General features: G+C 36.9%; 2 protein-coding genes across 4 annotated transcripts; one reads left to right on the forward strand and one right to left on the reverse strand.

Moving 5' to 3' along the window:
- The first annotated feature begins 4,386 nt into the window (after positions 1 to 4,386).
- Positions 4,387 to 11,009, forward strand: LOC134790998 (CKLF-like MARVEL transmembrane domain-containing protein 3). The gene is made up of 4 exons (XM_063762046.1): positions 4,387 to 4,505; positions 7,990 to 8,125; positions 8,387 to 8,644; positions 10,849 to 11,009. The coding sequence occupies exons 2-4, from the start codon at positions 8,000 to 8,002 to the stop codon at positions 10,933 to 10,935; spliced, it is 471 nt and encodes a 156-aa protein (XP_063618116.1). The 5' UTR covers positions 4,387 to 4,505; positions 7,990 to 7,999; the 3' UTR covers positions 10,936 to 11,009.
- A 3,487-nt stretch (positions 11,010 to 14,496) lies between these two features.
- LOC134790996 (plasmolipin-like) lies at positions 14,497 to 24,657 on the reverse strand. 3 transcript variants are annotated; one of them, XM_063762043.1, is made up of 5 exons: positions 24,242 to 24,657; positions 23,753 to 23,896; positions 19,606 to 19,776; positions 18,906 to 19,001; positions 14,497 to 16,789 (listed from the first exon to the last, which is right to left on the reverse strand). In XM_063762043.1, exons 2-5 carry the CDS (start codon positions 23,888 to 23,890, stop codon positions 16,649 to 16,651), a joined length of 546 nt encoding a protein of 181 aa, XP_063618113.1. In that variant the 5' UTR covers positions 23,891 to 23,896; positions 24,242 to 24,657; the 3' UTR covers positions 14,497 to 16,648. The 3 variants fall into 3 exon arrangements, with proteins under 3 accessions (XP_063618113.1, XP_063618112.1, XP_063618111.1); XM_063762042.1 differs by having other exon boundaries at positions 23,753 to 23,893; positions 24,242 to 24,656; XM_063762041.1 differs by lacking the exon at positions 24,242 to 24,657 and adding an exon at positions 24,065 to 24,143 and having other exon boundaries at positions 23,753 to 23,893.
- Between the last annotated feature and the right edge of the window lie 593 nt (positions 24,658 to 25,250).

The following is a 25,250-nucleotide window of genomic DNA, read 5'->3' on the forward strand; positions in this document are numbered from 1 at the left end:
ACAGTGGCATAGGGTTGCCTGCGAAAATCCGGTCACAAATAAGGGTTGCCAGGCTTTTAAGTAAAATAAGAAGGGAAGACTTTTACCGATAACTCATAAACGGCTTAACCTATCAAGTTTGTTTTAATTTTGTTTGAATGAGTTTTTTAAGCACTATTTTTATGATTTTTTTCATATTTTTTGGATCAATGGTTCAAAAGTTAGAAGGAATACCCGTATTTTGTTCTTTCTAAATTTTTATTTCCAAAACGGTTAACTTTATCAAAAAATATTGTTTGCAGACCCCTATTTATTTTTAAAGACCTATCCAACAACACCTTACACTGTAGGGTTAAAACGGTAAAAAAAAAAACACGTACATTTTGATTCTTTCAAAGCGATTATTTCCGAAAACATGCACTTAATCAAAAAATGTTATTCTAAGACCCCTATTTATTTTAAAATACCTATCTAACTACTACCTAACATTTTTTAATAAAGTGAATATTTTTGGAAATAATAGCTTTAAGAGACACAAAACGTGTGTGAATATTTTTACATCGTTTCAACCCTATAATGTGGGGTGTTGTTGGATAGGTCTTTGAAAATAAATGGGGGTTTTCTATAAACATTTTTTGATAAAGTGAAAAGTTTCGGAATTAAACGCTTCGAAAGAAACTAAATGTGTGACGTTTTTTTTTTTTTCGTTTCAACCCTAAGGTGTGGGATGTCGTTGGATAGGTCTTTTAAAATGAATAAGAGTGTTCAAGAAACATTTTTTGATAAAGTGAACATTTTCGAAAAAAATCGCTTGTTACGAAACAAAATGTATGTGAGTTTTTTTTTCACTTCAACCCTACGATGTGGGATATCGTTAGATAGGTCTTTTAAAATAAATAGGGGTCTTAGAATAACATTTTTTGATTAAGTGCATGTTTTCGGAAATAATCGCTTTGAAATAATCAAAATGTACGTGATTTTTTTTTTACCGTTTTAACCCTACACTCCCTACAGTGTGGGATGTCGTTGGATAGGTCTTTAAAAATAAATAGGGGTCTGCAAACAATATTTTTTGATAAAGTTAACCGTTTTGGAAATAAAAATTTAGAAAGAACAAAATACGGGTATTCCTTCTAACTTTTGAACCATTGATCCAAAAAATATAAAAAAAATCATAAAAATAGTGCTTAAAAAACTCATTCAAACAAAATTAAAACAAACTTGATAGGTTAAGCCGTTTATGAGTTATCGGTAAAAGTCTTCCCTTCTTATTTTACTTAAAAGCCTGGCAACCCTTATTTGTGACTGGATTTTCGCAGGCAACCCTATGCCACTGTATTCGCAATAAAATTACCAACATTTTGATGTATAATTCAAGCGTCAGACAGATGAGTGCAATTATCGATAAAAACGCACCTGTTTAAACATGGCAACCACATAATAGTGACCGGAAAAAGATAGGCAACCTAGTTGATTTATATTGTACAAGTTCTATACTTTCCATTGGAACTTATTTCGTTTGTCAGACAAATCGGTGAAATTTGAAGAAAAAAATTTTTTTTCAAAAATTTCAAAAAAACCCTATTTTTTTATGTTCAGGAACATATTTTCTTTCATAGTTTCATCCGTCAGACAGATTGGTGAAGGTCGACCATAGAAACGGGATCGTGGGATCTTAGACCAATACCTAAAATGAACAAAAACGCTTTTATTCTTTATTGTGGTTATCAGATCACAATTTTATCGTCACGCCCCAGCAGGGAACCAAGGGAAAGTTCAGATATTTAATTAAAATACATAAATACCTACTAAAATATGTGTTCCGCAATAATTGAATTATTTTATTACATTATAATATATTAATTATCCATTAGCATTTCAATTATGTTTATGTTTAACGAAGATATTGAAGCTTTAATTAATTGCTATTTCGTTCCGCTGTGTAGCGTTTATCGATATATAACATGATTAAAATCGACTTTTCACATCCCTAAAAGAGCACACATATACGCTTTTACGCACACATACACAGCCTGGGCGCATCAAAAAAGGCAACACTTGATTTGAAGTCCATCTTGTCAACAGTATGGTTGTCCTTTTTTGACAAACGGCATTTCTAAAAGAGCGAGGAGAGAGAAATGATACTAGTTGCTGCGCCGTGAAAGAGAACAGAAAACGTTGGGCCCTTGGTGTCACCCGCTGTCATTGATTGAATCATTCCGCATTTTCATAAAATTACATATTTTCGCTTATTCACTCTTACATAAGTATACGAGATATACTGCTCTCATTTTAGCAGCGTAGTGAATATAGTTTGTCAAAGGACTGTCTCATTTCAATCATAGACAGAGAAAATCATACTATCTTTGTCTTACACTAGTACTAGCACCCAAAAGAAAAGGATGAGTATAGTTTTTGTGGTTCTTACAAATTGGTTTGACCAATTATAACAGCTTTACATTATTTCACGGAAGAAAGAATGAGCGCGATTTACACACGTAGTGGTTTGATATTCTCTTTGGTAAGTTCTACTTTGAAAGTAATTTCAAATAAAGGTAATGGTAGAAGAGCCAGCCGCAAATTTTCTAACCGACTTGATACCACGATGAAATGCACAATGGTTTCCCATAAAAGTGATGCTAAGTCCGAATTCGATAGTCTGGCACGGCGGAACTTACCGAAAGTACGAAAAAGAAGGCCACTTCCGGTGCGAAAAAAGGGGGCTGATTTAACCCATCTGATACCGAAATAATAGTTATGGCAGCAGTTAGAAATTCTCATCATTCTCAAAGGTGGCCACCGGGACCCCTAATTTAACCCATCTGATACCACCATGAAACCAATTCCAGTCGGTAGGTATGAACCCTCATGTCAGGAATATTATAAGTCTGCCAAGGCTTTTCCTGCCGAAACACCTTGGCAGACGAGATTATGTGAGCAAGGTAACCATCGGTTACCCTACACTAACCCATCTGATACCACCATGAAACCAATTCCAGTCGGTAGGTATGAACCCCCATTTTAGGAATATATAAGTCTGCCAAGGTTTTTCCTGCCGAAACACCTTGGCAGACAAGATTATAAGCAAGATGACCATCGGTAACCGTACACTAACCCATCTGATACCACAATGAAACCAATTCCAGTCGGTAGGTATGAACCCTCATTTCAGGAATATATAAGTCTGCCAGGGCTTTTCCTGCCGAAACACCTTGGCACTCTTGGCAGACGACATTATGTTAGCAAGGTGTACATCAGTTACCCTACATCAACCCATCTGATACCACCATGAAACCAATTCCAGTCGGTAGGTATGAACCCAGACGCGTATTTTGAAATTTGGCGCCCCGGGCCAATACGTTTCGCCGCCCAGAAGTCAAGGAAGAAAAAGTCAAGGGGTTAGCATATGCCGCCCCTGGAGGTTGGCGCCCCGGGCCATGGCCCGGATGGCCCTAGGGTAAATACGCCCCTGTATGAACCCCCATTTCAGGAATATATAAGTCTGCCAAGGCTTTCCTGCCGAAACACCTTGGCAGACGAGATTATAAGCAAAATGAGCATCGGTTACCGTATACTAACCCATCTGATACACCTTGCTTGCTTGCTTGTACACCTTGCTAACATAATCTCGTCTGCCAAGGTGTTTCGGCAGGAAAAGCCTTGACAGACTTATATATTCCTGAAATGAGGGTGCTTACCTACCGACTGGAATTGGTTTCATGGTGGTATCAGATGGGTTAGTGTACGGTAACTGATGGTCATGTTGCTTATAGTCTCGTTTGCCAAGGTGTTTCGGCAGGAAAAGCCCTGGCAGACTTATATATTCCTGAAATGAGGGTTCATACCTACCGACTGGAATTGGTTTCATCGTGGTATCAGATGGGTTAGTGTAGGGTAACCGATGGTTACCTTGCTCACATAATCTCGTCTGCCAAGGTGTTTCGGCAGGAAAAGCCTTGGCAGACTTATAATATTCCTGACATGAGGGTTCATACCTACCGACTGGAATTGGTTTCATGGTGGTATCAGATGGGTTAAATTAGGGGTCCCGGTGGCCACCTTTGAGAATGATGAGAATTTCTAACTGCTGCCATAACTATTATTTCGGTATCAGATGGGTTAAATCAGCCCCCTTTTTTCGCACCGGAAGTAGCCTTCTTTTTCGTACTTTCGGCAAGTTCCGCCGTGGCAGACTATCGAATTCGGACTTAGCATCACTTTTATGGGAAACCATTGTGCATTTCATCGTGGTATCAAGTCGGTTAGAAAATTTGCGGCTTCCTCTTCTACTACTACAAAATCGTTCTCGTCGTACTATTTGGTATATATCCGAACGCACAAAACATGAATGTCATATAATTTCTGACCTCTGACTGACTGCAGTGACTGGTGTCAGTGGTGTCAAATGATGACAACAAACCGTTCTAGTCTGAATCTCGGATTATAGGCGCATAAATAGGGGATTATTTTCTTGTTGAAGCAATCAATACCGATTTTATTTATCCATCAGAAAACCGAAGTCACAGGTTTGTTCACCTATTATCTAATTGGCATATAGCTTTCGTAGAAACCGTTGGTCCGCCAGATGGTGTTTACTTGTTTAGTTATGCGTGGTACAGTTTATTTTATTTGCTTAATTAATTCATGAATACGTGAACTTGATAGATCCCGTGGGTGCCCGAACCGTGCTAGTTGTTCTACAAGGCGTGACGCAAGTATATGCGAATTATTAGGACACCGAACAATACCACTCGACCCACTGGTATTAATCAATTAAACTTAATTGACTCACTCATTTACCAAATACTTTTGTCATAAGAACCAATTATTTCCCCTGTTATTGCCTGTATTAACAATATTTAAAAGAAAAGTAATAAACACATTAAAGAATTATTAATCAAATTACAAAACAGTGTAAGCTTGTAGGGTCGGCAACGCGCCTAACTCCACTAGAGTCGCAAGCGCCTAATAGGCTGCGGAGGCTGCTTAACATCAGGCGGGTCGCATGCTTGTTTTTTTCACAGACATGGTATAATAAAAATAAAAACTTTTTACAAGAACCGGACAAGTGTGAGTCGGACTTGCCCACCGATGCTCCTGTACTTTTTAGTATTTGTTGTTATAGCGGCAACAGAAATACATCATCTGTGAACATTTCAACTGTCTAGCTATCACGGTTCGTGAGATACAGCCTGGTGACAGACAGACGGACGTAATAGGGTCCCGTTTACCCTTTGGGTATGGAACCCTAAAAAAAAATAAGCGACTTCAAAAAGGATGAAATAAAATATTATCTTTTTTTAAGTCTATTATGCGTTACCAACTGATATGTTTGAAGTCGGTGCCAAGCCAAATTTTGAAGCATACCATGATTTTGGTGCGTTTCGTACTTTCTGTAGGTACAGTCGACGTTAAAAATATGTTTACACTTTTCGCCTTATTACAAAGGAGTAAGGTCATCATCATCATCATCATCATCATCATCATCATCATCATATCAGCCAGAGGACAACCACTGCTGGACATAAGCCTCCCCCAAAGAGTGCCACAATGACCGGTCTTGTGCCACCCGCATCCAGCGGAAAGGAGTAAGGTGCAAAAGTGTAAACATATCATTGACAATGACTGTACCTAAGAACAACACACCTCAGAACACACGATCAAACCTTCTTGGCGCAGTCCGTATCATGTTTTTCGGCACATTAGTGTAAATCCAATGCATTTTTTTGCCGTCATATTTTTTAAAGAGCATTTCTTACTAATGCTCGAACAGTCTATAGCACGCAAGTGTGGGATTGGGACTGAGTTATTTCCCGTTCCTTATCCAAAGGACTACATTTCAAAATATAAAACAATTCAAGGATGTTACCTTCTTGCCAAATTTCACCTAAAGCAGTTTAGTTGTTTAGCTATGAAAAGGCGACAAAGAGGCAGACAGAAATACTTACACATTTATAATAGTTATTAGTACAGTTCTAATGGGATTTCTAGCCATAAAGATGATTATTTTTGACTGGTATTGTTACTACTTGGCTTGGCACCGACTTCAAACATATTAGTTGGTAACACATAGACTTAAAAAAGGATAATATTTTATTTCATCCTTTTTGAAGTTGGTTTTCTTTTTTTTTGTAAAAAGTTTCTATTTTTCCATTTTTAGTTTTAACGCATTGTTAAGAGCGCGACGCATGAATGAAAAACAAGATCATGTTTAACACTAAATTCGTGTAAGTAGCTATTAATTTAATCAAAATTAAATATGTAATCAGGAATTTTCTCTAGTCCGTCTGGGAAATTATAATTCCTGTCACTACACTAAATCCATCCTCCGCCCCACCACTGACCCAATCCCTCAACCCCCCGATTACTCAACCTCACAGCGCATCAACCCCTGATCCAGGAACCCCTCGACCCTGGACCAGCAACCCTTCAACCGCCATTCCCTGACCCCTTAACTCCTAACCCTAACCCCCGATCAGTAGCCTTACCAGCTTACCACGAGTTTGACATTGATATATTCGCTAGCGTGTATGTAACTTACTTTCTATGCATCTCGCTCGTACTAACATATTAGTGCGAGCGAGATGCATAAAAAGTATGTTACGAAGACGTTAGCGAATATGTCAATGTCAAACTCGTGGTAAGGCTACTGATTGGGGGTAGTGTCAAACTCATGGTAAGGCTACAGTTGCACTACATCCAATTGGTGGTTTTCGGAAGCAAATGCTCGAGTTACTTACTTTAGAAAACACCGAAATCACTCTACACGTGCCTTTAAGAATTGAGGAGTTCCCTCAATTCCTTATGGATTCCATCATCAGACCACAACCAAAAATAATACGGAAACACCTTGGAGGTAACTTCCAAACAAAAAAAGAATTACTCAAATCGGATCACAGGTGCCGGAGTAATCGCCTAACATACTACATTTAAAAAAATCATCATCATTATTATCAAAACAATCATCATCATCAGGTCTACTTCATCAAATTGGTGGTTTTCGGGAGAAAATGCTCGAGTTGCTTAGGAAAACATCCAAATCACCATGCATGTGCCTTTAAAAATTGAGGAATTCCCTCAATTCCTCATGGATCCCATCACCAGAACAGACCCAAATTAATATGGGACCAACTTGGAGGTAGCTCCTTTCAAACAAAAAAAGAATTACTCAAATTGGACTACGGATGTCGGAGTAATCGGTGAACGTACATAGAAAAAAAACCGGCCAAGTGCGAGTCGGACTCGCGTTTCTAGGGTTCCGTACATAGTCCGACTCACGCTTGACTACACATTTCTTATAGGTTTTCCTGTTATCTACAGGTTAAGAACTATTTAGTGTATTTTTTTCAAAATTTTAGACCCAGTAGTTTCGGAGATAAAAGGGCTGGGAATGGTCATTTTTTGGCTATTTTAAAATTATAAAAAAAAAATATCCATCTTTGGGTCACTAATTTACATATGTGTACCAAATTTCAACTTAATTGGTCCAGTAGTTTCCGAGAAAATAGGCTGTGACAGACGGACAGACAGACAGACGCACGAGTGATCCTATAAGGGTTCCGTTTTTTCCTTTTGAGGTACGGAACCCTAAAAATAGCCACAACCGAATACAGAACCTCATCCTTCTATGAAATTGAAGTCTGATAAAAGAAAATAGCCACAACCGAATACAGAACCTCCTCCTTCTATGAAATTGTAGTCGGTTAAAAATTTAAAAACATCACACTCTTATTCAATAGCCCTCTAACATAACAATTGTTGTGAGTGAAATTCTGTGTTTAGTAACACAAGACACATAAGTATGTTGTTGTTATGATAAACATAAACTTATTGTAACAGATATTGTTTTAATTATGCATTTGCATCACTTATAACAAAGTCTAAGGAGTCTTCTTCTTGTGTCAAGGGTCCTTTCCTCATGGGATGCCCATTATGCAGTGGTGTTGACAACTTTGGCTGTTGCATCCCTCAGGGCATGATGTTATAACAGTATGCAAACTTCTGTTCCAGGTGACACAAGATGTATGATGTATATGCAAACAACTCGCAGAGCCAACCAACCACCCCGCCGGCCACAGAGAAGGTGCTCCGCTTTGACCGCGGGTACATCTCCTCCCTGCCTGGCATTCTCAAGGGAGTCCAGTTGGTAAGATGTATGATGTGTACACAAACAACCTGCAGGAAAAGAGGCAACCAGATTAATCCCAATACAGCATAGTTTCTCCTAAGTAACTTTCATTAAACTAGTGTATGTATTTGACAATTTTTGGGATTTGGTAACTGAACAGATCCCAGGCTCCCTTAGCGTTAGTGTAAAGTTTGATATTGTTTTTTTTTTGTATACCTAACTTAGACACAATGTATTAAATGTATTTAAATGATAAATGGTTTATTTCTTTCCTTTCAGTTATGTAATCTGATTGGTTTCATCTGCATAAAAGTGTCAAACATCTGGATCTCATCGATCCCCTACAACCTGCTGTACTGGATCTGTATGGTTATCACCACGTTCCTGCTACTATCATACTCGTTCCACGTGGTGGAGAAGCACGACCGCTGGCCGTGGCTCAAGCTAGAGTTCTTCTACTGCTGCGCGGTCGTCTTGATCTACATCATCCTAGCAATCATTGCCACTGTCATCGGCGAGGGCGGGTATGCCGTAGGGGTGAGTTACACACATCTCATAATGATTTAAACTGCCGTTTTTGCGAATTAATATCAAGTAGAACTGGACAAAGAATAGAAATAATCGCGTATAAAGCAGCCAAAAATTGGTCATAATATAGGACCTTATCATTGTACCTACGAGGGTTGCACTGAAAATGTCGGGAATAGAGAAAACTGTCGCATCTAGACGGTCAATCTTTATTTTAATACATACTTAAACTCAAACTGACCACGCATATAAATTTTCTTTTGAAAGTAATCATTCTGTAATGCACACGGCTCATAATCCCAAAGTCCTTTTTGTATGGCGATTTTGGGGCCTTAGTGGTTTTGTATGAAATTCGTGGAGTAGCCAACGGAATTGAAGTTTTTTTACATATATATATATATATAAAAGATTTTTTTACTGTTGTCATATGAATATTTAGGAATGTCGAAATCTGCCGATATGCAACTTTTTTGGCAGTCTTTTTAATTAACAGCACTAATGCGATTTTAATTTTTGACGTCGCTTTGGAATGACATGCTTCTTTAAGATCACCCATGGGATAAAATGAAAGTGACTTTCATATTTAATTTTAACTGCAAACGAGCGTACGATGAACTCTAGTTCATAAAAAAATAACAGAAGCCCATTGTAACTTTTATTTGTTCGCTGAGGGCATATTGAAAACCGTTTAAAAATATGATCCGAAAAATCACTTGGCCAAAAATTCAAATAATGTTCGACATACAATTTTCAAATTGCCAGTAATTCTTAAATACAAATGACAACCAAATGGAATATACCTTAAAAGTTTTATAAAGAGTTACATTTTTATAAATTATATGCCTGTTTCTATTATGTTATTTCTAAGTGTCCCATTCCCGAATCTTTCAGTGCGACCCTCGTATTGTGTCAACTGAGTGAACCCTTATACCCCAGTAGGTATTCAAAATGTTTATGTTGTTAATAAAGACCAATGAGGGTACGAGGGTAATTAGAAAAACTCGCATTCTTCCGAACCTAACTACCTACTGGGGTAAAGGGTTCACTCAGTAGACACGATTTTCACACCAATTTTCGACTGATTCAATATGTTTTTTGACTTTCGTCTTGCAATTAAGTACTATTCTTCTACATAATATATCTGTCATGAATGTCATTAACGCAATAAATCATAGCTGCGAGTATGAGTTATTGAATAATTCTCCTATATGTATACATATAAAAAAACCGGGCAAGTGCGAGTCGGACTCGCGCACGAAGGGTTCCGTACCATAATGCAAAAAACGGCAAAAAAAAAACGGTCACCCATCCAAGTACTGACCTCGCCCGACGTTGCTTAACTTCGGTCAAAAGTCACGTTTGTTGTAGGGGAGCCCCACTTAAATCTTTATTTTATTCTGTTTTTAGTATTTGTTGTTATAGCGGCAACAGAAATACATCATCTGTGAAAATTTCAACTGTCTAGCTATCACGGTTCGTGAGATACAGCCTGGTGACAGACGGACGGACGGACGGACAGACGGACAGACGGACAGACGGACAGACGGACAGACGGACGGACGGACGGACGGACGGACAGCGGAGTCTTAGTAATAGGGTCCCGTTTTACCCTTTGGGTACGGAACCCTAAAAAGAGATAAAGTATGATAGTTATTCAGTGTCCTACTGTAGGAGTTTTCATCATTGGCTTATCATGTCTTAAAAAAATTTTTTTTGGTATCTTATGCAAGTTATACTATAATAATTTAAGTTATACTAAAAAATATAGTAAATATAACAGTTACTTTTTACAGGAGCGCAAAATAGTGATCTTTGGGTAAAGGAGTAATCACTTAAATTATTTACAAGAGCATTCTAAATTATAACAATGAATAATGTTAAGGCATTTACCTATCAAGTTCATGCAAAATGGGTACCTACCTCTTTCACTTTCCATATTAATCATGTATCGATCCATCAATCACTTACTGTTTCCTATGTGGCTTGCACACTTTCACTTTAAACATTACCATATTACTTACTTTGTTTTTAATAATATATCTGTATATAATTTGTCAACCAACGGATAACTGTTATTGGCCTTATACTATGTAATAATACTTTGTAAGTTGTATATTTACGGCTGTTGTTGTCCTGAATACCAATAAAATAAAAATAAAATAAAATATACCTTTCTATTTGGGTATTTTAGTGAGGGTTCTTGTTTGTTTCAGTTCTTCGGATTCTGCGCGATCATCGCGTACGGCTTCGACGGCTTCCTCAAGTACAAGGCGTGGAAGCGCGGCCTGCCGCCGCAGTAGGACGACACATCCACCACAACACACACATAGTTACACACGCAGTCACACACACAACTATCTAGTATGTCCAAGGCGTGGAAGCATTGCATGCCGCCGCAGTAGGGGAACACAACATCAGTCATCTCACACACACACACACATACACACACATACACACACACACACACACATACACACACACACAGACACACACACAACTATCTAGGATAAGCTTAGCACTTTATTTTGGAACATATTATATTTCTATGTACTTATTTTTTTCTACTTTATCGTAAATTCGTCACCAATTAATCCCCAGCGGCCGGCGGCGCCACCGTGCACCGCCCCTAAAGCTTCAGTTATTGAACCAATTGACCGCCAACGACTGCTATAAGTAGAGGAATTTTTAAACCTGTTTAAACCTTTCCTGTATTGCTATTCGGTAACGTATTTGACGTGGACTGACGTCTCACGAGAAACTATATTGTTTGCTATACTTACAGAATTTACAGAAAGATGTTTTAACCGTTGGTTTTTTTATAACGTAAAACTAAATCACTTCTTATGAAGTAAAAAAAGATTATTCTTAAGGTACTTATTTTTATTCACATTTGCTTTGGACCTTATTTGTTTGTTGTATTTATTTACGAACAACCATTTTCTTTTCCTGTAGCCATATATACTTTTAAATGTAAGTTATAACTTTTATAGGTTGGAGTTGAACATTTAATTGTAAGTTACTTATTAATTTATGATGTAAGTATTCTATGAATGATCAATGCAAGTAATGTCCAGTGTTGGGAGTGGTTTGAGAATAGTTATTTGTACAACAAGAGATCAAAGTTTGATATTTCTTCGAGTGCTTATTTTGAGTCCCGTGCAAGCGAAAGATTATGTTGAAATGACATTTGACTATAAAGGTCACTTGAATGTCATTTTGTCTCACTCTGAGCAAAATCGCATTTTGCTCACTGAGTGAGACAAAATAACTCAGTGAGCAAAATCGCATTTTGCTCACTGTTTTTAAGAAGCAAAGTACCCTTGTTCGAGCTGCTGAGGTGAAAAGGTCATTATTTACAGAGATCGAAATGAAAGATGAAACATTTAATTATTAACGTAACCAAGTTTAGTAAGACCTTTTACTACCTGGTTGAATTGTTAAATGAAGTAATTATTTCTAATAACTGATTATTTGGCATTTATTGTTATGATTGTGTTAGTTAAGTTAAGGCGCTGTCAGCGCCTGAATATTTTTTATGCATTTATATTGTATTCAATAAATTATTTAAAATACCAAAAACGAAAGCACATAAATAACATAAAAAAAAACTTTTTTGTGCTGTCCTGTCTAAATTAAGCAGTTATATATTTCACATAATTTACTTTTATACATCGCAGGATCTGACATCACGCACCTTCAACCTAAAATAGGTAGGGTAATTCGCCAGTGACTGGCCACTGTTAGTAATTAGCCACCCTAAACTAAAAATGAATTCTATTCACCTATAAACAGAATTAATTTTAGTATATGTTTTAAATAACTGGCCAGCCTTCAATAACTAGCCGCCTTATACTAAAATGAATTTTGTTTATTCATTTTTAGTTTAGTGTGGCCAATTACTAACAGTGGCCAGTTACTGGTGAACTACCCTATACGCAACCTTTATACAACACAAAACACAGCATATATATTTTTATAAACTATTTGGAGCATTGTATAATTGTGATTTATATACTTATCTTGTAATCATGTACTGTAGTTTTATACTTTTATTAATTAATGACGATATCGCTTTATTGAGTAAACGTGCCTTTGATGTTAAAATTTAAAATTGTATGAGGTATAGGTACTTTATGGAATTTCATGTTTCTTGGACAATTCATGGGCATTCACATACTTTATACCTACTTACTTAAGTTATTATGAAAACGTTTTTCATGTTGTTACATGGAGTCAAATCCAACTGAGAAAAAGACGAGAATGCGTTTGAGAACGCGTCAAGAATCTTTGCTGGCACACGAGGAACTTGGAAAAGTTTATTTATTTACACATGCAGCAAAACTATATTGTAGCCATTCTAAGTTTTTGAAGGTTAACTAGTACTTACCTTCAAAGTCTTGCAATTATTCTGTATCATGTTAAAATATTCTATAGCTGTTTTCTTACTTCTTGTTATTTGTTGACCTGATTTGTATAGGTACCAAAGTAACAAAAGGCGGCGTTATTCCAGGCATGATGGAAAAATAATTTTAAGACTTATATTAAGTATATATAGAAAAATTTTTTCTTTATTATGTGTAAGAAAACATTTTTCAGTCCCTATAACACTTTTTCAAAAATTCATTTATACATTTAGTACTAAATTTCGATTTGAGACAGTGTAGGTAACTTTATAATTACATTCTCTCTAGCCGCGCCGCGTAGAGGCCTTCTTCTACTTCTTCGAGGGTTTCTTGATTCAATCAAATGTTTATTATTATTTTGACAAATCTAAATTGGGGGCTAGAAGATATACTTTATCAGTGTTTTTAATTACCTACTAAAATTAGACTGCTTGTTGGTACTGCCATTGTATGTATGGAATGTACTTACCTATGTCTATACATACTGATACAAAGTCATATATAGTGGTATGTTGACGTTTACCCATTTTATGTGTCAATATCGTCAATATAGATAGTCTCGTGTCACGAAAACTTGGCAAAGAGTAGTATTGTAGGTACCTAATGTTTGTAAGTTGAAACACTGTACTGGCTGGTCACCATCTCACCATATGGTGACATCAGCGGAGAAAGGGTAAAGACATAATAATTTCTATCTATGTATTTTTTAAAGTACTTTTGTGTAAGCTTTAAATGTTTACAGTATTTGATGAGTATTTGTATTTAAATAGATAACTCTATCTCAGCGGGACCTCACTTGTTGAAATAAAAATGTGTTAACACGATTAAAGCTTTTTATTAATATTTAATAACATCACAGTGAACATTATATCATTTGTAGAACAAATAACTATTTTAAATGTATGCGGCAAATTGATTCAGACATTTAGTCATACCAATACTCAACTCAACATTTACTTATATATATTAATTCTTATTTTTAACTTTAGGTACATAGAACACGGTTGAGAAATAGATACCCACTGCGGTCTCTTCTGGTGTGATGTGACGCAATAATGCTGTTCTTGGTAAAGTCAAAAACTTAAGAAGAATAAGAATAAATTTATTGATAATAATTCGACGCTTATCATGAATAGTGGCACAACTCAAAATGAAATGCTATTGCATTTAATATTTTATCTTTTACTGGTAAGATTTAAAATCGAACCGCATTTCATTTTGTTTTATACCGTTATTCATGATAAGCGTCGAATTAAGAACACGGTACATGCACAAGAGGTATCCGGGCGGTGAGCCCCAAACTAGGCTGAACCTGTATCTTGGGACAAAACAAAAAGAGTATGTAACAGTTGGATAAATTAAATCTAGATAACTTAAAAAAGCGGCCAAGTGCGAGTCGGACTCGCCCATGTAGGGTTCCGTAGCAGCAAGTAACATAATAAAATTGCGGTTTACGATTTGACGTATTAAAAAAAAAACTACTTAATAGATCTCGTTCAAACCAATTTTCGGTGGAAGTTTGCAAGGTAATGTACATCACATATTTTTTTTAGTTTTATCATTCTCTTATTTTAGAAGTTACAGCGGGGGCGGACACATTTTACCACTTTGGGAGTGTCTCGCGCAAACTATTCAGTTTAGAAAAAAATAATATTAGAAACCTCAATATCATTTTTGAAGACCTATCCATAGATACCCCACACGTATGGGTTGGATGAAAATGTTTTTTTGAGTTTCAGTTCTAAGTATGGCGAACCCCCAAAGTTTATTGTTTTTTTTTCTAGTTGTATGTAAAAATCTTAATGCGGTTCACAGAATACATCTACTTACCAAGTTTCAACAGTATAGTTCTTATAGTTTCGGAAAAAAGTGGTTGTGACATACGGACGGACACCAGACAGACAGACATGACGTATCCATAAGGGTTCCGTTTTTTGCCATTTGGCTACGGAACCCTAAAAATGTGTGAGAGTGAGCATGTGAGGGTGTGTATGTGAATGAATGTGTGTATGTGAGAGAGTGTGTGTGTGTGTGTGTAAGGTGTAGGAGAGCGAAGCGAGCGAGTCAGGACAAGTTGACGACAGACCTTAAAATAAGAACGTAACTTATTTCTATGGAGTGGTACATAATATGAGAAAGAGATGGATTTCTATATCTAAAGATTAACTTTAGCTAATTTGGCTAAAATATGAGCGTGATAAAACGACATATATAGTATTAATAAAACATTCCTTAACATTAGAAAACAATTCCGCACACTCTCACACAGACAATCAATCCCATAGACACTTGTTTCAATTAGCCTTATTTACTTGGCTTGGTGTCAATTCCAAAACGAATCAAAATGCTACCTACAGGAGAACAAGGAAAGAAATGTGACTCGCCATAACTGTATATCAATTTTATCTAACTTGTAAAAATTGTCAACGACTTTACTCTGCGACGGCCTGTATGTAACCGAGCTCGCGGCTGCGCTAGCTAAATAAATGCCATGAAAATATACTGTAAAATATTATAAAATGTGTGCAATGTACTAAGATTGGACCAATAGTGTAAACATTATATTTGACACAAACATGAGCTAATAAGATAACAAGTACGGACGGATGTACATTAATTCATAGAGGTAGGTAAGTACCTACTTAAGATGACCATCAGAAGTAGTTGGAGTGGAACACCACCAAACTATAAGGTCCATAAGAACAGGTGAAGGTATATGTTGAAGATCCATTAATAAAATTATCGTTTGTATTAATTAAGAAACAAAATACAGTCAAAAACAAAACTACTTACAATTCATTATTAAGAAATGGATATCTGGTTTCATACAATTTTATTCTTAGAGGTTTTGTATTCTTAAAATCTCATAGTTAGTTAATAAATGCCTATGAAGATATGTTAAGGTAAAGTAGGTAATATTTTAACTTAACTAACGTTATTTACAAGTAAGTAATTAGTGATTTATTAACGAATATCACAAACAATAATAATATCATCGCTTAAAACTAACATAAATTAGATAAGTACATTTGAGGTACACATTTCCATGATTACAACTGATCAAGAATTACTTAATAAATATTAAATACGTTACCCTCCACTCCAATAAACACTTCAGGATCCCGTTCCCAAAGAAATATCATTCAAAAGGTAAAAGGCCGGCTTAACGCGCAGCATGCCTTTTAAAACTTTGTGATCTCGTTGACGATGACGACAGTCGCGGCCATTACCCTAAGGAAGACCTTGACCGAACATATACTCAGGTAACTGAACTAGAGAATAATTTTAGTAATACATCAATTTATATTTTAATTACAACGCTTTTGATTTGATCTATCCGACCTCTAGTCTAGTCAATGCAGTGAACGAGTGTTGCTCGCAGTGGTTGGACACGCAAGTAGCGGCGCGGCGACACTAACGGGTAGGATAATATGTGGGGTATGTACCTAGGTATATAATCAATAACGACGCGTCTAAAGTATTTGCAGAGAAGCAGGAGCTTATTTGGTTTTTCTTCATAAGACTCAGAAAACTACTCAACTGGATGAAGAAAAACAAGCCGGTGGAAATCGAGTTCCGGTCCGCCGCGGTGCCGACGCCCTCAGTGTGACTAGGGCAGCGCGGGCGGCGTGGTGATGTGCGTCTGCTTGGTGTGGACGCGGCAGCCCTGCGCCAGCTCGCCCGCCTTCAGCGCCTTGGCTTTCAGGAACGCGTCCACACCGTACAACACCATCGCCAGGTACCCGAAGAACTGCAACAACGATCGGACTCATTGAGAGGAACATTCTACGAGTACATTACATCATGGTATAATAATATACTCCGCCTGGTACTCCATTCCGAGATTCGCGTATGACCTAACTGACACGCGCCTACGTCATCATGCTGTTTACAGGTTCTCAAACTTTGAAATGTGGGAGAATTTTAACCAACGGTGAAAATTATTTTAACGGCATTAATTTTAAGTTATTCATGTAGAAACATAGTAAAATAAAACAAATCTAATGTATTAAATTAAACTTTATTTATCTATACAAGACAAACGTTTGAAAAACTAATTCACAGTTACACATTAATTACCAAGCTTACGACGTGAAAAGTTTGGAAAACACTGCGACTGCTGACACTGAGCGAGAAGAAAATAACAATTAACACGCGTTCGACAAGGATGACGGTCAGGGCATGAAGTTATCTAGATCCGAATTGTCAAATGTGCACAGCGCTATCCTGTGTTGCCAGTAGTATAAACAGAATTACCCGAAAGTCTGAAATTTCTTTCGTGAATCGGAAGATATTGCTAACGAGTAATTAAAAATGACGTGTTATTGTAAAATTTAAGCTAAAATACATATAAATGAAAATTATAAAATTATAAAGAAATATTTTAACTTATTAACCATAGGTATAATGTACCCATGTAACATGTTATGTTGAAATAAAGTGGCAATGTTATTGTGACGTAGGCCCGTGTCACTCTGGGAATGGAAGACCATGTTTTATTAGACCATGCATTACATGACATGAACCGTACTAACAATCCGTAAACCTAATTGCCGAGAAGTGTAAGATCCCCGATGGTCGGCTAACAGTACCTAACCGTCAGTATTTGCACCCGGAAAGCATTTGAGTAAAGTAAAGCGGTAGCCAGGTTAACGATATCTCAACGAGCTTGTAGTTCAGATTATAATGTACGTAGCTACCTCATATGGCGTGTAAGTCACTGACTTAATATCATATCTTCTTTATCCTATATCAATGGTGTAAGTATACTAAAACAGATAACAATGCATATACTTAGCGCAAATTGCGCAAATGTTTAGTGAGTATAGTTGAAGTAGGTAGCGATGACGCGACACCAGCATGCCGGTACGTGACTAGATTACCCTCTTCACTGCCACCATATCTAACACCATGTCTAGTTGTGATAATGCACAGATGAACTCACGTCTGCAATGACATATTATATTGGTAGTACTTACCTATCTACTCGTACTCTTACAAGTCACTATTGTTCTGATTTAATATACCTACTTAGGTATATTAATAATAAAATTAAAACTTGAGTAATTCGAATACAAAATTTTAATATCACATTTCTGCTTGTCCAAGTCAATTCAAGTATATATAGGCCCTCTGCCCACTATAAGGTTAGACTAATAACACTAGACCGCCGAATCCCCTTGACCAACGCGCAACCAACACGCTCCTTATTCTCGTAGTAGATTCATCTAATGTCAAGTAGTGGATTTATCAATACCGCTACCGCTACTTGACACTAGATGTCATCGAATGTCGCGACAAGACGAAAAGTGTATTGCTCACCGATTTACAACTAATATTACAAGCGGAAGGAGTTGAAATCAGAGTTAATCAGGTTACGATATTAGCTGAAAATTGTTATTAAGCATTAGACTTTTCGTTAGTCGCGACATCCAGTGTCAAGTAGCAGTACTGAAAAACCCGCTACTTGACGCTAGATGTGGACTACGAAAATAAGCAGCGTTTTGATTACGCGCTATACTTAGTCAAGGGGATTAGCGTTCTAGTGTCATTAGTCAATTGGTAGGTACTCTGTGTTATAAGTGACTAACAAGTTAAAGTGAAGGTGAAGTATCGAGTTGAATAAAGAGTTACTGTATGACGTCACTGTAAATGGAAAGAGTCTTTGAGTTTAGGCCTAATAGTTGCAGAATAAATGTGACAGTCCACGTCGAAAGGGACCTTATTGCGATCGGCGCTTACGCCATCGCCATTAAGTATTAGCGGCGCACTAATATTAATGCGGTACTACGCGACGTAAGCGTCGACCGCCCTAAGGTCCCTTTCGATGTGGAGTGTCTCAATGTTTGAATGTTGAGTAGACTCACCCCCGCAGCGGAGTAGGCGGCGTTGCCGAAGGCCACCGCCATCGTGGCCGCGATCAGGTTCAGGAACGTCAGCACCACACACCCCACCATCTCCACCTGCACACACACACACACACACATCACACATTCAGCTGTTAATTACACTACTGACTAAAAACAATAAAATATACTAAATATTAAATAGGTAATTATTTTATATTAAATACAACATAAATACCCGTCATAGCGGAAACACGTTGTGTGAACTTTAGCAGTTTTTTTTCTGGTGAAAAAACCGAACAATGTAAAATATAATGTTCCTTCTGGTTTCATGTACGGTTTTATCCTGTTTGGAAAGTATTTCATACATAAATAACGTTCTAAAAGCCATAATAGAAAACAAAAACCTGCAGTTTTGAAATAAAAATACACAATGACAGAAGCAAGACAGAAGTTTGTTTACTATTTACAAGACGAGGTGCCAAAGGTTTGATTGCCATATAAAATTGATAATGTTAGTTCTCGTTTCTGCCACAACTCTTCTCTTTCCGCACAGACTCTAGTCTAGAGTCTGTGCGGAAAGAGAAGAGTAGTGGGGCCCAATACAACTCTTCTCTTTCCACACAGACTATAGTAGCTTGATGAATTTATAATCAACCTTAATCAACAACCAACAATGTGTTACCTTTTAGTTGAAAATGTTACAAATAACCTGGTGTACCTTGAGCCACTTGAAGTTGTGGTACTTCTCGACGACGTGGTAGAGGTACATGAGTAGCAGCCCGCCGGTGAACACCAGCCCCACCAGCGACACGAACACGAAGTACACGCCGCGCCCGTTCGAGCGGAACGCGCTCGCCTCGATGCTGATGAAGCACAGCAAGTTCAACACCTAACCAACACAACAACATGATAATATAGCCTAACATTAGCCAGACCATGTGGTGCCACATAGCTGGTTTGTTAGTGCACGACACCTTGCATTTTGAGACTATGCGCTGAAACTTGGCACAGTTGATTCTTAACTGGTCTTGAGCAGATACAGACCGGGAGCCACCTCTCATTTAGTGGGGGGAGGGGGGAAAGTTCGACGCTTACGCGCTTCACTTGGAGCAACATTTCTCTAAAACTATACCTATTAGGGCATGTGATATATCATTTTCCAATAAATTAAGGATGAGGAATCTGTTTTTAGAACAAAAACAATGCACTTTCTAACAAAAAAAAAGAATAAAGTAGAAAAGACTAAAAAACATATTTTTGATTTTTTTATAATTACCAATTTTTAAAAAAAAGTGTTGCAGGAATCTGAACACAAAAATACAGTCGTAAAGCTACACTTATTACGTTTAAAAAAATATATAGTTTATTATAAAAATCTGTTGATAAATGGGAGATAAAAAATAATAGTAAGCGTGGGTCAGAGTGATCTCATATGAAGTTGGGAAGGTTACTTATAATTTGTTCTACAATCGTTTATTTTTTATTAGTTTTTCGTAAATAACTCGTAAACGGTAGCCCATTGAAAAAAAAATATTTTACGTAAATAATCTTTTTCAGATTGGGGTTGTTTACCTTTATTTTGCCGTTAATTTTTCTGCAGATTTTCGGTTCACAGAAAAATTTTCAAGTAATTTCAAATCGCAAAATAATCTTTACATAGAATATTTACTTCAAATAATTTTAATTCGGATTAGTTATGTTTCACCAAAAATTTAAAACATTACTTTTGTTTCAAGAACAATTTGTTCATGTAATTTCATTTCACAGAATCATCGATCTGCAGAAAAGTCACTTCTTATAAATCCGGTTCACCAAAATACAAAATACAGAATAGTCATTTAGTCGAATTTTATTTATTTAGTCGTTAACACTTTCGCAACCAGGCAAAATTTCAAACAATACCCCAGAAACCGACAGTACTCGCTAGTCGGGCAACGACGTGCAACTCAATGCCGCACGCCGCGAACCCGCTAGTCGGGCAAGCGGCGGACGCTCAGGGCTGTGCAAAGTAACTTTCGTATAAGTACGTGGATAAAATTAAATCTGCTGTCTCATCTGTTTAGGCTCCCCGTTTTGTTCTTCTCCTAATTCTAACTCCTATTGATACATACCCGTGTATGCAATTTCACGTAACCAACTAATAAGAATTTTTATTTTGTAATCGCATTAGGTAAAGTAAATAAAAATACAAAGTGAAGTTATAAAATATAATAATCAACTGTACCAACTTTTCGACCACATAATAATCAGAAGACTTACAATTTTTTCTGTTAGTGACAGTGGCAGCCCTGAGGTAGTGAAGATGCAATGCTTGCCCGCCTGTCGGGCACTTCGGCGTCGCGTGTAGGTTTATAGCTCTTGCCCGACTAGCGGGTATGCCGGCATCTGAGTAAAGTTTACGAGTGCCCGAGAGTCGGGTACGCGGTGTCGAATGTGTTAATTTAACGCAATCAGCTTCTCTGGAAGGAATTCGTTTTAGGGGTTGCCGTTCTAACCTAACCCACTTTTCTGGCAACAGTTCGTTTTCGTGGGGGTCGCAGTTCTAACCTAACCTAACCCACTTTTCTGGCAACAGTTCGTTTTCTTAGGGGTCGCAGTTCTAACCAAACCTAACCCACTTTTATGGAAAAGGTTCGTTTTTCTTGGGGTCGCAGTTCTAACCTAACCCACTTTTATGGCAACAGTTCGTTTTCTTGTGGATCGCAGTTCTAACCTAACCTAACCCACTTTTCTGGCAACAGTTCGTTTTCTTAGGGGTCGCAGTTCTAACCTAACCTAACCCACTTTTCTGCCAACAGTTCGTTTGCTTGGGGGTCGCAGTTCTAACCTAACCTAACCCACTTTTATGACAACAGTTCGTCTTCTTAGGGTCGCAGTTCTAACCTAACCCACTTTTCTGGCAACAGTTCGTTTGCTTGGGGGTCGCAGTTCTAACCTAACCTAACCCACTTTTCTGGCAAGGGTTCGTTTTCTTAGAGGTTGCAGCTCTAACGTAACCTAAACGCCTTTTTTAGCAATTTCAATGAATACTACGAGTATGTGAAAGGTAATTTAGTAAAATAATAATTGTTGAAATTAATATTCTATGAACTGTAGTGTCGCACAAATAATATTCAATTAATAATAATTCTACAGTCAGTCTTTTATTTTATTTAAAAATCTTTGAATAAATAATCTGAATTTTAATCAAGTTACAAAATATGTTTCTTTGAAATGAATAATCGAAGAAACAATATTAATTGTAACAAAAATGTGCGATTCGATTATTCTATGAATAATTTTCTGTATAACAAAATTCTGCAAAAAATTTGGCGGTCAAATAAGGGTACACCTTCAGATTGGTCATAAAATAAGTGCTACTTTTTTTCGCTAGGATCAATATTAAAAAAAGATATTAAGGGAAGAAAATAAATATATGGTAGATCACAGAGTACTATATCATTTCACTGTCATCTGTATAACCTGTGTTTCACAAATAAAATATTACTTACTTACTAAGGTCCCCTTTTTTAGTCATTCGTAAATAACTCGTAAAGGATGGCCAATAGCAAAAAATATTTTTATACATGAATAATTAGAATAAAATTTCCTACAAAAAAGGTTATTCAAACTTTTTCGCTTGGATCAATACCTATTTAAAAAGGGGATCTTAGAATTTATTTTCTCTCTTTAATATCGTTTTTAATATTGATCCTAGCGAAAAAGTTTGAATGACCTTTTTTGTAGGAAATTTAATGTAAATTATTCATGTAATAAAATTTTGATTGCTATTGGCCATCGTTTACGAGTAATTTACGAACGAATAAAAAAGGGGACCTTAGAATTTATTTTCTCCCTTCAATATTTTTTTTAATATTGATCCTAGCGGAAAAAAGTAGCACTTATAATATAAGAAATCTAAAACAGATTATTTCCGTAAAAGATATTTTTTTGCTGTGGGCTACCGTTTACGAGTTATTTACGAAAAACTAAAAAAAATAAACGATTGTAGAACAAATTATAAGTAACCTTCCCACCTTCATATGAGATCACTCTGACCCACGCTTAATATTATTTTTTATCTCCCATTTATCAACAGATTTTTATAATAAACTATATATTTTTTAAACGTAATAAGTGTAGCTTTACGACTATATTTTTTGTTTTCAGATTCCTACAACACTTTAAAAAAAATTGGTAATTATAAAAAAATCTAAAATACGTTTTTTAGTCTTTTCTATTTTATTCTTTTTTTTTGTTAAAAAGTGCATTGTTTTTGTTCTAAAAACAGATTCCTCATCCGTAATTTATCGGAAAATGATATATCACATGCCCTAATAGGTATAGTTTTAGAGAAATGTTGCTCCAAGTGAAGCGCGGCAGCGTCGAACTTCCCCCTCCCCCCCACTAAATGAGAGGTGGCTCTCGATGTCTCCCGGTCTTTATCTGCTCAAGACCAGCTAAGAACCAACTGTGCCAAGTTTCAGCGCATAGTCTTAAAGTGCAAGGTCCCCATACAACGGTGTGCACTAACAAACCAGCTACACAGGCCATGCTGATACTAAAAAGTTAGATTTTGGCTCAAATAACTGGAAGAGACACAGTAGGCCTAGCACAGCAAGATAGACTACCCTGTCGTTTACTAACTGTATTAACTAGAGTGAAAATTCAGTCTAATTATCAGTTCAAAAAGCTATAATTAACTTTATCTACTCATCTAATTGTTGTCTGACATTCAAACATCAAGGTCAGGCTAATTCACATTTTTTATCATTACTGTTCTGACAGGAAATGACGAAAGTAATCAAGATTTTTTTTCTTATCAGTGACTTTTTCAAGCAGTGTACATGTACAAGTATCAGTTTAGATTGACCATAATAACTTACAACAAGCACAGCTTTAATGATGCCAGGCGGAGTGACAATGTATGAGAAATCGAAGCGTGTCTCAGTGATGAACACAGTGTTGGTGGAGCCCAGCGACTGTGCTGGGGGTGCCGGTGGCGGCCCGCTCGGGTATGCCATGTTCTGCTCACAATTAGAAAGAAAGTGTGTTTTATATCAGGGAGACTTGGATGGTTGGTGACTCTTGTACTACCCATTTTAGACTCAGTAATTACACAAATTACCTATTACTAGTATAAATTGCAATAGTAACCAATTTCCTGACCAAAAACCACAAATTTACATAATTCCTACCTTGGAAATTAGTAAATCACAGCAGTTAAGCAATGTTTTCCTGTTACTATTAACAGAAAAATTCTCTTGAACTGTAAGCAACCACAGCACTAATCAACCACTCCCACTGCTATGATTATACTATGCTTACTTATTATTCACAATAACAAGCAGATAAGACATGACACCAATACCCACCGATATCCCGACAAGTATCCCTCCTACGGTGGTCCTCGACAAGTAGCTGCGAGCTCCGGCGCGGCGGCCGAGATAAACTGCGGATGCGGCGCGTCCTCACCCACCACCCGTCACCTTGGCACTCATTACTAAACTATGAAAACATGTTACACACGTCAATGACTCACGTTACCTATATTTACTAATCGTTTGTGCTCGGCGTGAGCGCATTTTTCACAACAAACCACTCCTATCAAACCAAATTGTACTATTGTTTTCAAGAATACCTATATCGTTACGAATATCACGAATCTACTGATAAAATGAACAGTATCCACACAATACACCGTTATCAATAAAACAATGAGATGAATGCGTGAGTTCTAAATAACTTTGTGATAAAACTATTATATTTCCTACTCAACTAACTGCATTGGTGCTATTTCATTTGGGTTAGGACTCCGCCGGTAAGTGCGAAAAGAATGCCGAATGAATACGCACTTGTTGAATTAAACGTCAAAGTGACGTATAAATTCCATTCTACGCAAGTGTCTATAATACAGTAAAACGGAACGTTATGTTCAGGCCCGTTAGGGGTCATCCATTAATTACGTCACACGTTTAGGGGGAGGGAGGGGGTCAAGAAAATGTGACATATTGTGACATGGGGGAGGGGGGAGACACAAACTTTGTGACGTCACTTTAACTTCATCAGTAACCGAATTTTTTTTTTAAATTATTTTATTCGCTGTACATTTAAATAACAAGTTTTTAAAACGATAATCGTTTTTATTCTTTTAATTTTCTTTCCTAAGCAGTTTTGGGTTATAAAATTACTAATATTTATATCGTCAAAAATATTTTGATAAAATATTAATAATACTTAGGTACTTACTTAATTGGATTTGGCGATTTCGTAGAAAAAATGTGACGTCACACTAGGGGGGAGGGGTTTGCCAAATGTGACCAAATGTGACAAAGGGGGGAGGGGTCAAAAAACCTAGAAATTCGTGTGACGTAATTAATGGAT

The sequence above is a fragment of the Cydia splendana genome, chromosome 5 (genome assembly GCF_910591565.1).
Source record: "Cydia splendana chromosome 5, ilCydSple1.2, whole genome shotgun sequence".
Taxonomy (NCBI): domain Eukaryota; kingdom Metazoa; phylum Arthropoda; class Insecta; order Lepidoptera; family Tortricidae; genus Cydia; species Cydia splendana.

Excerpts from the sequence above, each read along its gene's own strand:
- LOC134790998 (XM_063762046.1), top strand. The coding sequence starts at position 8,000 with ATGTATGATGTATATGCAAACAACTCGCAGAGCCAACCAACCACCCCG. Across the intron at positions 8,126-8,386 it reads TTCTCAAGGGAGTCCAGTTG|TTATGTAATCTGATTGGTTT; the intron begins GTAAGATGTATG and ends CTTTCCTTTCAG. Across the intron at positions 8,645-10,848 it reads AGGGCGGGTATGCCGTAGGG|TTCTTCGGATTCTGCGCGAT; the intron begins GTGAGTTACACA and ends TGTTTGTTTCAG.
- LOC134790996 (XM_063762043.1), bottom strand. The coding sequence starts at position 23,890 with ATGGCATACCCGAGCGGGCCGCCACCGGCACCCCCAGCACAGTCGCTG. Across the intron at positions 19,777-23,752 it reads TCATTAAAGCTGTGCTTGTT|GTGTTGAACTTGCTGTGCTT; the intron begins GTAAGTTATTAT and ends TGTGTTGGTTAG. Across the intron at positions 16,790-18,905 it reads CCGCCTACTCCGCTGCGGGG|TTCTTCGGGTACCTGGCGAT; the intron begins GTGAGTCTACTC and ends TCGTTGTTGCAG.